We start from the raw sequence: 16,226 nt of genomic DNA, 5'->3' as shown, positions 1-16,226 counted from the left end.
TTACTAACTATGACGATTTTGTTTTAGAACAATAGTTTGGCCCTGGCAAATATCTATTTTACTGTTGATGTGTTTGGGAATGTTCATTCGAGTTCACATACTGTCGATTTTGGACCCAGAAATACATCAACTAATTGTGGTATTTTCTTAACAATTTTAAACAACAAGATTAGATATTCTGCTCAAGCAAAGCAAATGTAACTGTTGAACTAGTATTTGGGTGGTTTGTTCCCATGTTTGTTGACTTTGTAAAATACCCTCAATTTAATTTGAGAGATTTATATGCCGGGTAAATCCTGCCGTGTCCCAGATTGATAGCGTCTCCCGAACGACGAAAGAATAGCAGGGAACCTCTGAGTTTATCCCCCCAAAAATCTCACATTAGATATTGCAACACAACAGATTCATTTTCTTCAGAATAAGTTGCTCGTTCGTTCGGTTCTCTAACTTTTTGAATTGACATCCATTCCAAAAAAAGAGCTGTTTGAGCTTGTGTCTGCGCTGTCCACGCAATGGTGCTGAATTTAGATAGCTGCTCTGTCATGTCTTAGATAGCTGCTCTTTCATACCTGAGCAACCAATTCACTGCGATTAGAGAGAACTGTGACACGTCGAGAGACATTTCAATACTTAGTGAAGTATAACATATTAGATCTGCAAATAATCTCAGCCATCTAAACAGTTGTCGTTCACAATGAGCTTGATACATGACAAACAATAGAAGGAACATCAGCAGGTTGTCAAATGCAATCTTTTAAAAAAATGTTTTGGACTTGATAGTGTGCATAGATTCGTTTATATGCTGCAATGGTATATTGTATTATATAATTTAAAAAAATATATAATTGTATGTCAAATAATCATTTGTCAATGTCAAACATTTGACATGTCAATGTAGGCTACCCATGTAATGCACAGTTTTATGTAAAATATGTATGTAAAACAACAAATGAACAGCCGATTCATGGTCCATGTGTTCTGTGTCCACAGATCATGATGATGACCAAACAGTTTGGGAAGACAGGAGACATGAGTGAGTTGGTCCGCACACTGGGCTGGCTTGAGGAGGACATGAGCTCCCAGGATGGCGATGGCACATCTGAAATTGGGGGCCGCTACGGGCCGGGCCCAGGGGGCCGGGGCAACATAGAGCTGGGCAGTGAAGATATGGAGGAGGAGGAAGATGATGAGGAGGAGGCTGGAATGGATGGAGAGGGGGCACCCAAACGTAGGGGTCCTAAGAAGAAGAAGATGACCAAAGCGAGACAGGTGAGGTTTAAGGCCAGACGGACGAAGGCTAACGCCCGCGAGCGCTCCCGTATGCACGGCCTGAACGATGCCCTGGACACTCTGAGGGAGGTCATGCCATGCTACTCTAAGACCCAGAAGCTATCCAAGATCGAGACCTTGCGACTGGCCCGCAACTACATCTGGGCCCTGTCCGAGGTGCTGGAGAGTGGCCAGTCCACGGAGAGCCATGGCTTTGTGGAGATGCTGTGTAAAGGCCTGTCCCAGCCCACCAGTAACCTAGTGGCAGGCAGCCTACAGCTGGGGCCAGCACCCACCATGCTGCTCAACAAGCTGGATGACAAGTGTGGAGTCCCAGGAGTCGGGGGTATGGTGGGGGGTCAGGCTGGCCACCCCTTAAGCTATCCCTCTCCAGGCCTGCCCAGCCCCCCCTATGGCTCTCTGGAGGCCTCCCACCTCCTCCACCTGAAGGGCTTCAAGGGAACGGCCTACGAGAACCCCTCCCCTAACGAGTGTAGTAACGGCACGCCCCCTTATGATGGCCCCCTCACACCTCCCCTCAGCATCGGCGGGAACTTTGCCCTCAAGCAGGAGCCCTCCCCCCACGAGATTGAGAGGAACTACACCCCCCACCCTGGCCACCCTGCCCACTACCTCTCGTCCCACCACTACCCTCCCTCCTCCATGGGCGGCCTGCCCGTGCCTCAGGGCCACACACTCTTCCAGGCCTCGCGCTATGAACTGCCCCTAGACATGGGCTTTGACTCCTTCGCTCCAGCCCACATGGTCGCTTCACAGATGGGCACCATCTACAGTGAGTGAACCTGGCCAGAATACAACCCCCCCCCCCCCCCCCCCCCCTCACAAACACACAGACACACAGACACACAGACACACACACACACACACACACACACACACACACACACACACACACACACACAGACTGCCCCTCCAACCCTGCTGCCACTGCCATGCCCATGGCTCTGTGAATTGACTGTGTAGAGACAATAGTTTGCATTTACACTGTCTGCTACTCTGGGAGGGCATGGAATGGTCTGAGAGAGAGACTTGCCACTTCTACTCAACCTACCTGATAATAATATTGAAGTACTGAAGAGATACAGATGCACCCATCATTTTATTAATTTATTCTCATTGTTGTTTTCATGATTATTTGTTTTGACATTATTTGTTTTGTCATCATTTCTGGATATGTCCTCCCTCACTTCTTATCAGATGTATTTGTAAAAAAACAAACCAAATCGGATATCCAGGTATAAGCACTGCTTATAGTAGGTTTACAACATCCGTGACCATGAATTTTCACAAAATAGCACAGAAGAACTTGAATAAAAAGTCCTTGTGTGCCTAAGGATGGAAGTAAAAATGTACACAGAGTTTGTCCTACACACTTTCTGCACTGAGGGCCATAGTACACCATCCTTTTTGCCATATGAACAAAAATGTTTTTATTTATATCCATATTTAATATTTATTTTGATAACTTGTATGTACATTTTTGAATTTCATCAGCACTGTTTTTGTTTTACTGTCTTCTTGGTATACTATATTGTCAGTCCCTGGCAGCTTTACTGATGAAGTATTTAAGTTATTTATTTGAAACCTTTCAGGTATGTGTCTCTTTTGGTGTTGTTCACTACTTTGTCATACTGTTTTTGTAAATATTTTGTTGTTTCGCACTTAACTGAATAAATATTCTTATATTATATACTATTTCCATAGTAACACATTTTGCCATGGTTTCTTTTCTGCTGTCATATAGTCTTTTCACTCTGAATCTCACAAGGCTCATGATGAGAGATCATCTCTCGATCTCTTCCTCTGTCTTTACAATCTAATGGTATTTTCACACTTGGTCCCTTTCAGACAATTTTTGTGAACTCAGAGCAGTTCGCCCCCATTTCATATATAGTCCTTTTTAACAGAACTGAATAGAACTAGCAATCTGCCTACAAGTAAACTATTCCACAAAAATGTAGATATACACAAATGTGTCTGCAATTCCATTTGGCACAGAAGATAATTAAAATCACATCTCTTTTGAAATCACATAAGTACTCCCAGTGAGAAAACAAGTTTGAGCATCTTTACAAACATTTGGTTATTTGTAGATGTAAATGTTACTGTACATTCTCTTTCAGAGAGAATTATTAAATCACCAGGATGGGACATAATCCAATGGGGGTTTTTGAATACTGTAGCTAGCGACTATTGCATATGCTGTTTTACTCTGGTTGAATAATCACTGGTTTCTCAGAAACATTGTTAAAAACATGGGACACAATGAAAATCATGCTGTAGAGTATTATACATTTTGAGGTATTTTAATGCTGTTTTAACAAGGAAAACGGGGCCCATTTTCTACCTAAATGGGGAGAAGATATCAACCACTTTTCACCTGTTTTCTGTGAAAATGATGTAAACACAGCTAGTAATTTAAAAGACAGCGCTTGTGGGAATAATGGGGTCGTGTGGCCGTCCATACTGCCTCTGCTGATGGCGATGTGTCAGACTGATATAATTCATGAGCTGTGCTGTAGGGTCTCTCTTCTGACAGATCAGGGAGGGCTCACTGTGGGCCATGGGAAAACTGGCCTGAGGAACAGGTGAATGTGTCATAGAGGCCTTTCTCTTTCTCTCCATGCCTGATTTTCCCATCCACCTCATGCCAAAACATCTTTGAGCCAAAACTAAGCGTAAACATTTCAATTAGGGCTTAAACATTCTAATGAACAAATCTCTATCTCTAAGGCTTCCATATAACAGTTAGCCAATTAGATAAAATAAAGTTGATTATTGTGGTTTAGCCAATGTTGTGTGGTGAAACGTACAGTAGATATAACATTTATAAAAGTATTAAGAAGTTCAACTGAAAGTATATCTTTTTATCTTTGGACCAATTTCCAGCTCTGCTGAAATCAAGCAGAAGTTTCAACACATTTATATCATCTAACAAATAACAAAAGTCTGTGTTTGACTCTGGCAACAGGGATTTGTTTGGTGACTGTGTTGATATTGAAGAATATGATGGTTCTTGAGATTAACAAAGAGTTTGGTGACAGAGTGCAAAGATGGAGTGCTGAAAGCAAGAGAAAGAGTGTGTGAGTGTGTGTTTATCATTGTAGTCCTTTAGGCAACAGAAAGAAGGGGAAGGCGCCTCGGAGGCTGTTGTCCAAAAGCACTCCCCCCCCCCCCCCCCCCCCCCCCCCCCCCCCTCATCCACTTCTCCTTAGGTTTGTCTTTTCCAGTCTTGGCAGCATGAGAGAAAAGCCAGGGAGAAAAAGGGAATGATTGTTTTAGTGGGCGCCACTGGTCCATTGTAAGTGCAGCCTGTTCTTTCTCTTGACCTCTGACCTGCATTGTTGTGGGGCTTCTCGTTCGGGGAGGAGAGACAGCTGGGAGAACTGCGGGGGGCTGACAGACAGCTGGGGCCAAATTGAGAGAGGAAAGAGAGAGAGAGAGGGACAGAGGAAGGGCGAGATGGAGAGAGGGAGAGAGACAGTGTGAGATAGAAAGAGAGGGGCAGAGGGAGAGCGAGTAGAGGTGAATGGGGTCCTTGCTCTCCATTGACAAGCCATTCCCAGGGCATAGGAATGACACATAGCTCCACACAGAGAGACAGACATTTGGCCAGGGAGAAAGTGCTGGCAGAGTTGCTGGTGTGCTCCTGCTTTGTGTCATTGCTTTTGTGATTGTAAAGTGTGTGTGTGTGTGGGGGGGGGTTAATCCCTCTGATGTACAGTAGATGGATTAAGCCATATAAACTTTTTTCAGACGCCTTTGAACTATTACAAAACTATGTCCTACAGGTAAGAGGTGACAAAGGAAAATAAAGCGAGGAGGAACGGTTATGGGAAGGGATTTGTATATGTATTTATATATACATACTGAATATTCATGTATGACATACATACCTGTAGGGGAGAACAACAGAAACAAATATGGAAAAGTAAGAAAAAAAAAGACATGGTTCTGCAGCAACAACTTGGTTCAATGCCAGTCTTGAAAAAGCAACCAAATAAAAATAAAGCTTTTAATAGTAGTTTTGTTCTTGTCCTGATAAACATGTAAAGTCATGGTATTGTGTTTTTTTTAATAAAGAAGAAGTCCATACTGTAGGTCAGTTTACCTCCTTCAATAACAACATATCAAGATACACGACTCTCCAGCATCACCGTCATTCTCTAGATCTGTAATCTCACGGTGATATAATCAACTATTCTACACATGGGAAAACCTAGAGTGCAACAGTTTAAAGATAATGAAAACATTTTTTCAAGGAATCAGAAAAATAAGAGTATTGCCAACCCACAAGAATGTAACTATAAATGTAGTCCTGTATGGTGGCAGCCAACACCTACATTTCAAATGGATTAGCTGTGAACTCTGGTAAAGTTATGAAAATCCCCCTGAGAGAGGAACACATGTTTCTAAATGCCATCTTGGGTAGGAGAGGCTGTGTGGAAGCAGCAGCCTGCGACCTGTGGCTCAGTCCCAAGGGAGAGGTCATATGTCATATGTTACACAGCTCAATCCACAGAGACATGGGCTGACACACCGCCAATGACATTTTAGAGAATGTTATAGCCACTGAGATTATTTCACTGTAACTATGCACTAGTCTAGTCTGTGAATAGTCTATGAGTTTATGTCTATGTGGATACAACACTGACACCACCTTCATCAACAACTATCAAGATCAACTTTGAACTTTGAATAAGTCTAGCCCCACAGAGCAGACAGGATCTAGGTTGCAAACCTGCCACCAAAAAAGTGAGGGATGGAAAAAGACAGGATGATGATGGCTGGAAGCTGGAACAGCAAAGTGCAGTCTGAACCTCTCTCTATATATATTTTTGTCTCTCTGCAGCTCTTAATCCATTGGCCAAACAACTGCAGCTCCCACTAAAATGAAAGGTCCTGATCCATAGGGGCTAGACTGAGGGATAAAGCATTGTGATTAAGATTGTATTAATGGGGCCATAGAAGGCTGGAAGGCTTTAATCAGTGTCTGCGTGGTGGTAATCCCCCTGCCTTTAAGCTGCGGCTAACGCTGTGATCCCGCCTCCTCCCAGACCGTGGCACACACACAAGGCGGAGAGCAGAGAGAAAAGGACTGCCGAGGTACAGAGGTGGAAGCGCCCTGAAACTGAGATGGCTGAGACCGAGGGGAGCAGCTGGGGAAAAGAAAGAAGGGGGAGATGGAGGGAGGAAGAGATTTGGGGGGAAAGAAAGAGGCAAACAATAAAAGAACAGAGGAGGCAGGGCAAGGTTGGGGTGAGGAGCAGGAGAGGGGGAGGTGGGGATGGGGAAAGGAGAGGAGAGGGGGAGAGGGATAGAAATAGAGAGAGAAAATAAAACAGTAAGGGTGGGATCGGTCAAAGAAGTGCCAAAAATAGTTATTTGTGAACTTGAGCTTGATGCCACGACACAAGCTCAATTACACAACTAGATAAGTCATCACATCATCAGACACAGCTCTACCGCTGCATCTCCTGCAACCGCCAAAACTACATTCAACTGAACAAGAGTTAACATTTGTCACGAGCCAACTATCCCTGTACAAAACATAGCCATGTTCACCACTCCAAATCCAGCACAACACAACCAATCTTCCTGACCTTAAGACACATTTCAGTTGAGTTGGCCAAGAGAGAACAAATAGGGAATATAGTGGAATGGAATAATGGGCTAGCTAGACCCCAAAAGAAACAGGCAAGAAAGAGAGTTAGTGGGGAGGGAAGAAAGAAAGCAGACCTGCGGACTTAATACGTATGTAAGGGGGTATAAAAGGTGATATTGTGAGAGTGGGATAAGGGGTGGGCCTTCCCCTCCCAGAGTCCTGTGAGACTACTAGGGTGTCAGAGTTAAAGAGCTTCTAATGGGATCTGGATGCTGTCCTGTTTACCCTGGCCCCCCTCTTCACGCCCATCTCTTTGTGGAAGTTGCACAGCTTTGAGACCCCACAATGGGGCGAGTGGAGGGACAGATGGGGGTCTCTTTGGAAGAGGGCACAAAAAGAAGGCAAGGTAGGAGGGCCGGAGCGTCTGGGAGAGCCGACAGCCAGCACGCACTGCTGCCATCAGAGGCATGGGAGAGAAATAGAGATGAAGGGGGGGAAAATAGGAGAGAAACTAAAGGAGATTTTTTTCTCTTTTCAAATATTATGCAACGACTTCACTTCTGTGTGTGTCAGTCTTAAATGGGGAGTCCAGTCCAGTCCAGTCCAGAGCAGAATAAAGAGACTTGTCAGGTAACCGTCCTCCTGGGTCAAGGTCACTGTGGGGAAAGCCCTTTGAGCTTTCCTGCTGCATGCCTCCCTGATCTAATAGTCAATCAGTATTACCCTCTCTGATACACATTTCAACAAATGGATCCAGGTTAGGTACTCTGGTAGGATATTCAATAGATACATTCAACGGTGTAAATGTGAAAGGCTATGATGCAGTTATTGATTGTTTTATAAATGGTCCAGAGCTGTGTCTGTGCAGTACCAGGGACTGGGTAGTGATGGATGAAGAGGAGAGGCACAAGTGGAGGACAAGAGGGAGGGGCTGGGCACGGGAGCAACAGATGGGACCTAACGGGGAGCTCAGGTTGTAAACTTTCTGTTGGTAACATCTGTCTGTTTGTCCATCTGTCACATTCAGAAACTGTTTACATACAGAACACAAGTAAGTTTGTTTAGCACAGACTCATCAATTACAAAACTGCAGGAAAGGCCTTATAGTGGTAAACCTAAACCTCACTTATATAGACTACAGATGATATAGTCACTGTATCAACAGTTGTCCAAACATTTATTGAAATGTCCAAAAAAACACAGAGGCACAAAGGTTTTTATTTAAAAACCTTTATTTCTTCATGGTCTTTGGACATATTGTGAAAACTGCTTTTCAGGTCTCACAGTAACATTTCCCCAGGTCTCACAGTACTATACTCAAAACATAAGTTGCATTTTGGAGAGTTTGTGCTTGTTAGTATTTCTTCTCAATATAGCTAAATAAGTGGAGAAAATCACATGCTGTAAATTACCTTGAACCTCTCCTCAATTACTGTGTAATCAAAAAGACAGTGGAATTGATCTAAATTGATCTAAAATGTGATCTACACATCTGAGAGACAGGACATAAGTCACACAACAACATCCTATTTCCCCATGCTTTAAAGCTTCCATTAATAATTGGATTGACATGGGTGAATGTTATAAGCCCTGATTAAGGTTATATTAGCAATTACAGTAAACACACTACATATACTGTAAGCACATATTCAAATTCCTAACCACTTACGTAATCAAGTGGCAACGTTATTAAAGCAGTTATCAGCTCATGAAACGGCCATATCCAAACAGGGGAGGCTGATGGAGGTAGAAATTGGAGGATGGGCTCATTGTAATAACACGTGTTTGATATCATTCCTCATTCCATTTCATGCATTACAATGAGCCCGTCCTCCAATTTCTACCTCCACCAGCCTCCAATGCATGTTCCAAATGATGGTACAGTACATATCTGGGGGGGGGGGGGGGTATTATTCTGTGGATGCTATTGAGGCAGCATTTTTCTGTTAGACTTGGTCAACCATAAACATGTGTGAATTAATCTGAAATAAAGTACAAATATTGTTATATTCCAAGTGCTACAATCTGTAAATAATGATAATATTGCCAACAAAGACTCCTGCTATATGGAAAAATAAAGTAAGAAGAGGTTTATGAAATGATATAGATATGCTGTACAGGAGAGGCAGGACATGTGGACAATTACTTCTCTTGAATCATCTCCGGTTTTCCCCTTTTTTGGGGGGAAAACGGTTGTCTTCGATTTGCTCTGTAGCAAGCGGATAAAAGAGAATTAAGCAGCTGATCAGGGCTCAGAGTGTTGCATTAGACATTAATCCAGAACAGTGGAAGGAAGAGATGGGATAGCATCTCTAATCCTGCCCCCCCCCCAATCCCTCCCTCCCTCCCTCCCTCCCTCCAACAGGCACAGGAGTGAGCCATCTTAATAAAGTGAGCACAGCACTTCCAATACAGTGCATATATACGTATCACTATCAAAATAAGAAATGTTGGCAATTGGAATCCAGGCTTAACTTCATACATATTTCCTGAGTAACCCTCAATGGCTTCATTGAATACTCAGTGTCTCACAGTGTCTGAGAGTAACAACCAACTGCAGATTCATTCACCCCATATAATTCCCACCTCCATTGCACCCTCCTTCTTTGGCCTCTGTCCCCCTCCCCAGGAACAAGCCTGTCTCCCGGTGAGTCCTCTCCAGGCACAGCCCAGCGCACCCCTATATGTGACAGATGTTGCTGGGGCAACAGTTGGTATCAGGAGGGAGGGGCTCAGGGCCATCTGTCCAGGGTCAAGGTTTGAAAAGGGGTGGCAAAAACGGTGGCATGTTCAGGAAAACTGCAAGTATTTTGGAGGGGGGAAAAGGCAGAAAAATGAAACACATTGAACAGAAAAACAATGTGTGCTTTCAGTCATGATTGTTTTTCTTTTGGTGTGTGTGTGTGTGTGTATGTGTGGAAAAATGCAGTCACAATTCCGGTAGGAAGGCGCCACCTTGTGGTGAAACGGTGGCACTTTATAATAACGTTAATTTATAAGCCATTTATAAACCATTCATAAATAATGGACTCACTATTAACAAATAATTATTCCAACAGTTAGAAACGTTATTAAATGCTTAATAAACTAATAGTAAGTATATTGAAAAGTATTTTCAAATGATTTATAGATAATTAATGATTTGCTAATAAACATTTATAAATACAATTTATATGTTTACCCAAGTGTTTCTCATGTGTGACAGATTATGAATGCAGTTACAGTATGTATTAATCATGTCAATGTTTTTGCAGTACCTAATCTAAAATGGGAAATTTGAACATTTCATTAGCTACAATATAGAAAATCATCATCAAAGACATGAAATTAGAATACTGCCCTACAGTTAGGAGCCAGTTAGCTAGCAACATTAGGCTTTCAAGGAAAGGCGAACTAGCTGCTGTCCTCAATCACAATGCTGTGTGCTTAATGTCTGTCTCGCTCATAGACTTCTACTACGGTTGAACTACTAATCTTTAGTGAACGTTCAGTAGGAGCTGTGGTAAAATAGTTAGCCAACATAGCTTTGTTGTGAAAATGCATTTGACAGCAGGCGTGTAGAGCTCCGTGAAACCAGTAGAACCGTCCAATAATACCAACAACAACCACAACAACCACAACAACAACAACAATAATAATAACAACAACAAGTGTCCAATCATCTATTTTTGAACGTTTTATTTTTTATTTTATTTGGAAGGTTTCGCCAAACCGGACGTTTCGTGTCTCCTCGATTTGACAAGACAGCCAGAGATCGTATATATACGAGAGATCTGACACTCCTTGACTCACTATTGGTTTTGCGAGAGGCGGGGAATACGGCTAGATTAACTGAGATTAGCGGTACTGACAGTTGGTTGGTGCTAGGTTTGCGTTGATTGGATCGCGTCTTTCTCGCGCCGTTTCCCCAGCAACGCGTGAGTAAAACCAAAACGGGAGGCGAGGACAGAGCCAAATAAATTGTCTTCTAAAATCATGACTATTAACAATCAAATGACCGCACAACATGTTTCTACACATTTCAGTGTGTGTGAAAAACCGAAAAGGAAATATTGCTAATCCATATCATTTGTGTGTGTGAGTGGAGTATTTGTCGTGCCAGCCCACAGATGACCCATCTAATAAAACAGCGTTTTGTCTATGAAAATAAAATGGCGGCGGAGTGAACCTGGCACCTGCTTCCTTTGGACACAGCTGTGTTGGCCAACTAGCTAGTAGCCTGCATCTGCAGGAATAACCTCCACTCCACACAAACGTTTTTAAAGACTTGGTTTAATGTACCGAGACATCAGAACCATAACATAAGTTATTTTGAAGATGGTAGTTAGCTAACCGCTTAGTTCACCTTGCATTAAAAGCCTTATGTTGCTAGGTAACTAGTTTGATGATGGTTTTGACTGTATGGTAGCTAATGAAATGTTAGTTTCTCCAACGACTAATGTAACAGAAATTGTTGTGTAATTTATTTGGTAATTTGATTGCTTTACTGTCTGTATGCTTTTGGATATTTTATTGAGATGATCAAACCAAGCAACCAATGGTCTACAAATAGCTTATAAACCTTTATACATGTGTAAAAGGGTGAATAACTGCAACTTTAGATTATGGACTGCAAAAAAACCTCTAAAAATGATTAACAAATTACTGCATAATGTAGTTACAAATCATTCATAAAATATGAGGAACACTTATGAAAAGGTGTCAGTAATGACATCACAATTTATGTATCAAGGTCTACAAATGGCTTCTAAACCTTCATAAAAGTTTGTAAAGGGTGTGTTTTGATTTTGTTTTCCAATGTGTTTTGATTTGTTTAAAAACCTTTAAACTACCATGGAATAATAGTTTGTTAATAGGGAGTTCATTATTTATGAATGGTCTACAAATGGCGTATGAATGAAAGTTATTATAAAGTGTTAACCAAGAACCACTTTATTAATTTACATAAAAACATTTACAGCCAAGAAAATACAAAGACAAATTATTTCCCCTTGTCCACTACCGTTCAGTTATGGCATCAAACAGTGTCGTCAGGTTATCATCCGTTTTCTGCTTTTCATCTCGAAAATGGGCAATTTGCCGTTCAAAAACCTTCCTCTATAATAGTAGAACAGACATGATCTTTACACAGGGCAACAGCAACAGCCAATACATAACTTCTATATCTAACATAGCATACAATCCTCAACAGAAGCACATCTCATATGGCATGCATCTATACAGAACCTCATGAAGACTGGCGACTCACAGTGTAAATGCGCAGTCTTTCCTTCTCCAGGTGATAAAACTTAGCTACAGTCAGCTCACCAAAGTCCTTATTGGTGGTCAGGAAGCCGCAGTTAGGGGAGCGTTTGATGTGCTCATCCCTATGGACAATAAACAGCAGGCAGGGAAGACTCATTTGTCAATAAAGACAACAAAATCACATTGTCACAATAAAAACACACATGTAAATGTCTATTACTTTAAGTTTACATTAATTTGCAATTATCTAGCACAGAAAACTAGTCTAATGAAGAATAAGACATGAATCAAATGTACTAGTGTGAAGGACTGATTTGGTATGAAACATGCAAGGAACCATACCAGGGGTTGTCCTCAGGCTCCCAACCCTCCAGCTCTCTCAGACAGAAGAAGCAGCAGGCCACATCAGGCTCATTCTCACTGGGACAGTGGACAAACCCAGCCTTGGCCATCTACAAACATACACAAATTGACAGCACCAAACAAAAACACACAAAAATAATGTTACGACAAGCCAATGTCATAAAGGTGTGGTAGGTGAACAAAAGCAGAGTGCCAACTGGCTGATTGAGGGTTAAGTTAAGTGTTGGTGAAATAGTAGGAGAATGTTGTGTGGTACATCCAGGGAGCTGTCAACACACATTCAATCATCAGGATGGGATAGGTTAGGGGTGGGGTTGATGAAATGCACCAGACAAAATGAAACAAAATCTAGCACCTGTTTAGGTGTAAATCACCACACACTGTCACAGTGATTTTTTTCCACACACCCAATATCAGATGCAATATCACTGTAAGAGTATAATTGTCCCAATAAAAGTCCAACATATACAGCATTGAAACTTGCCTGCTGAATCACCATCAGTCTAAAATAAAGGATTTATTTCTGCTCCAGTTTCAATTCAATCATCAGGCACAACCTGGGATTATAAATCAGTTCATATCATTGTGACTCCCGTGCCCTGAAAATAATGGGAACCAATGACAGAAAAACATCAGAAGGTGATGACGTTACCATTTCTGGTGTGCATTGACATTCCTCGCGAAAAGGCCAGTCAGCAAAGGTCTGCAGTCGCATATCATAACTATACAGCTTGTTATATGAGTTAAATCGCGCTTTTAACTCGTCTGAGCTGGCCATGGCCTCGATGAAGTACAGTGGAACTTCTCTGGTGAATAAAAGTTAGACTTCCACAGGTGTGACACATGAAACGCTGATTATGAGTAGCGAGACAGGGGAGGGGCGAAACAAGAGAGGTTGGCCTACCACAGAAAATATGTTATAATATAATATAATTATGCTATTAAAAGGTTCCTCTACTGTCTGTTTCCTAATTGCTTTAGGATTGTTTATTGAGAAAAATATTATACACAGAATAGGTGGTATTGATTTGGAGGTGAGTGTGGAGCTGGTAAGTTTGCAGCTTTATTAAAATCGAATGACTTAAAGGCCATATCATACAATATGCTTGCACATCTAATGGCTACATTTCAGAAGAACAAGGTGATACACCTTGGTCTTTAAATTACACTTTCAATGCAATAGGTTTCGATGTATTCTAGAATGAAATACACACACCATTTGCTAATTTCATCAATTGCTCCTACACTGTTTCTAACACACATGAAACCGTTGGTTTATTCTACAATTTTTACCACGTCTCATCAATTTCATTTTTTTTTTCTGTCTCGAAGGGAACTTTGGTCCAATCCTTTGTTGAAAAGTAAAACGACATGGCTCCCTCTGCTGGACAATATGATCCTCACAGGTAGGGATCCTGTGCCAATGCTCTACACCTGTATAGTGTTGGCACTACAACACTTCACATTCAAGTGGAATCACATGTCCAAAGTAGAATAATAGTGATTAAATTACTGGATTTAGCTTTGAGAAGAAAGCTAACATAAAATTATTGCTCTATACATCATCAACCTTATAACTATATTGCTCTGAATCTCTTGCATTCAGCTGGTGCAACTCAAGATGGGTCCTTATTAGTCCATTTAAGTGTGACAACAACACATAAAACCCATTGATAAGGGATTTGATGTTGTCGAAATGGCCATCAACTTTAACGGTTTGTGGTGTGAACTTTACAAACCTGTTTATTACTGACAGAGGCAGGGACAGTCCTAGTCCCAGTGTCCCTGTAACCTTATCCCAAAGCCCCGGGCTGCTGAAATGTGCTTACTGCTCTAAACTGCCGTCCTTCCACCCCCTCTGCCCTTCTCTGTAGGGAGGCTGCCTGGGGTGTGAATATGCACGAGTACAGGAGCTGATAATGTGTGATGCCTGTGTGTCCCACAATCACATGCAGTAAGCAGTTCTCACAGCAGGGCTATATGAATGCTTATTTGTGTACTGTAACTTTGAGTGAGTGAATCATTTGACATGGAGGAGGACATTAACCGACATTTATAGTTGCGTGGTCATTTGAATGTATTGCAGCCAGGACTGCTTACACTGTAGGATAAGATGTATCTCTGAGTTTGTGTATGTGTGTGTGACTATCGTCACTAAATACATAACATGGCATTAAATCAAAATCTCCAACCAATATCAACCTTTCAACATTTTATAACACAGACTTACTGTATCTGCCTCAGCAACATTTGCTAGGTTATGTGTCATGTGACTACTATTGATTTTTTAAATAATATTATCTATATTTCAGGAGTTGTTTTCAGAGGGTTGTTGGTGTGGTTGTTCTAGAAGCTTTCTGCCTGGGCAATGGAATCATTACTCTTCTCATACGACAAACTGGCATGTGGCATGTGAGCCTTTTATAGAGCCTCAAAGGACTTCTTTGCTTTGTTCCCTTGATCTTCCTGAATGGCTGGTCCTTATGGGAGATGATCTAGCAGTTCAATTGATCCTTATAGTATTCAAAGACTCTGTACCATTTGATAGACTGACATTTCTCTCCCTTGTACTGTAGCTGTCTTTTTTCTCTCCATGCCTTCATTGACACTTGACTCTCTACCCTCCCCTCCCTCCCCCCAGCCCCCTCTCTCTCCCCCTCTCCCCTCTCCCCTCTCCCTGTCTGGGCACAGTTGTCCTCACGTATTAAGGTCCTGGTGTGATTAGCTGCTGGAATCTCCTGCACTTGTTTTGTTTTCTCACAGGAGTGAGAGAGAGAGTTAGAGAGAGAGGGGGGTGAAAGAGGCAATGTCTTTTCCATGTGTCCCATATTGCTAATGCCGGGGTGTGACAGTGTTTGCATACTGTATGTTCCTCTTTGGAATTGACCGGGAACGTCAGGAATCTTTTCTCCTCTGCATCCGTTTTTCATCCCATTTATCCACTGCTTTTCTTAAAACCCTGAATAGTTTCGGGAAGAATTTCACACAGGAAATAGTGTGTTCCGGTGTGGTTGGATAGAGCTGAGGGGGAGACTGGGAGAGAGAGAGGCAGCTGTCAATGTGGGGCTCAGGTAAGGACTTTTATCTGTCTCTTGCTGTGATGAATCAATGCTGAACTGTCTCTGTGGGCTCTCAGAACCACAACAAAAACACATTGATATATGATCCACAGAAACAAATAATTAGTGATGCCAAATAATCTGAAATGTTTCTTGTTATAAGGATGCTTGCATTTGTGTTGATATTTTATCCATTTTGTTTTGAATAGTTGTATACTGTACATAAAAGCCAGAGATAAATGGCAATGTTTTGAAACATGTCTAGCTTCCTTGTACTGCTGATACCATGAATTGCACAAATACTGCTGCTCCACCTCCACCTCAAATGGTACACCAGATATTTGGAGTTGGCTGATTTGACCAAGTGTGTGTTTGTGTGTGCACATGAAAACATATGGCCTATGGCTGTTAACCATGTGACAGTGACAACATGTCGTCGCAGCAGAGACATGTTTGACCCTTGTTGACCCAAGTTCTCTTGTTTTAGAGAGAATTTCCTATTTCTGGTCAATCCAGGCTGCATACCATCTCCAACTATCATCGTATCGCATGCTGCTGCATCTGTAGCTGTGCTCTAGCTATTGAACCAGAGGTCTGGGTTTACTTCCTAAAAACATCTCATACCGTGTTAAAATACGTCAGCTACTGTAAGGTTTTTTGCCATC

General features: G+C 42.0%; 2 protein-coding genes across 2 annotated transcripts; one reads left to right on the top strand and one right to left on the bottom strand.

The window, feature by feature from the left end:
* Window positions 1–993: 993 nt before the first annotated feature.
* On the top strand, window positions 994–2,070 carry neurod4 (neuronal differentiation 4; the record flags this gene model as incomplete). Its single annotated transcript, XM_083674887.1, has 1 exon — window positions 994–2,070. The coding sequence occupies one exon, from the start codon at window positions 994–996 to the stop codon at window positions 2,068–2,070; it is 1,077 nt and encodes a 358-aa protein (XP_083531013.1).
* Window positions 2,071–6,308: 4,238 nt separating this feature from the next.
* On the bottom strand, window positions 6,309–13,280 carry birc5b (baculoviral IAP repeat containing 5b; the record flags this gene model as incomplete). Its single annotated transcript, XM_083675947.1, has 5 exons — window positions 6,309–6,449; window positions 7,181–7,348; window positions 12,144–12,261; window positions 12,482–12,591; window positions 13,155–13,280. The coding sequence occupies 5 exons, from the start codon at window positions 13,278–13,280 to the stop codon at window positions 6,309–6,311; spliced, it is 663 nt and encodes a 220-aa protein (XP_083532073.1).
* Window positions 13,281–16,226: the final 2,946 nt, after the last annotated feature.

The sequence above is a fragment of the Argentina silus genome, assembly GCF_951799395.1.
Source record: "Argentina silus genome assembly, chromosome: 8".
NCBI classification, from domain to species: Eukaryota; Metazoa; Chordata; class Actinopteri; order Argentiniformes; family Argentinidae; genus Argentina; species Argentina silus.
This window is presented reverse-complemented; position numbering and strand designations above follow the sequence as displayed.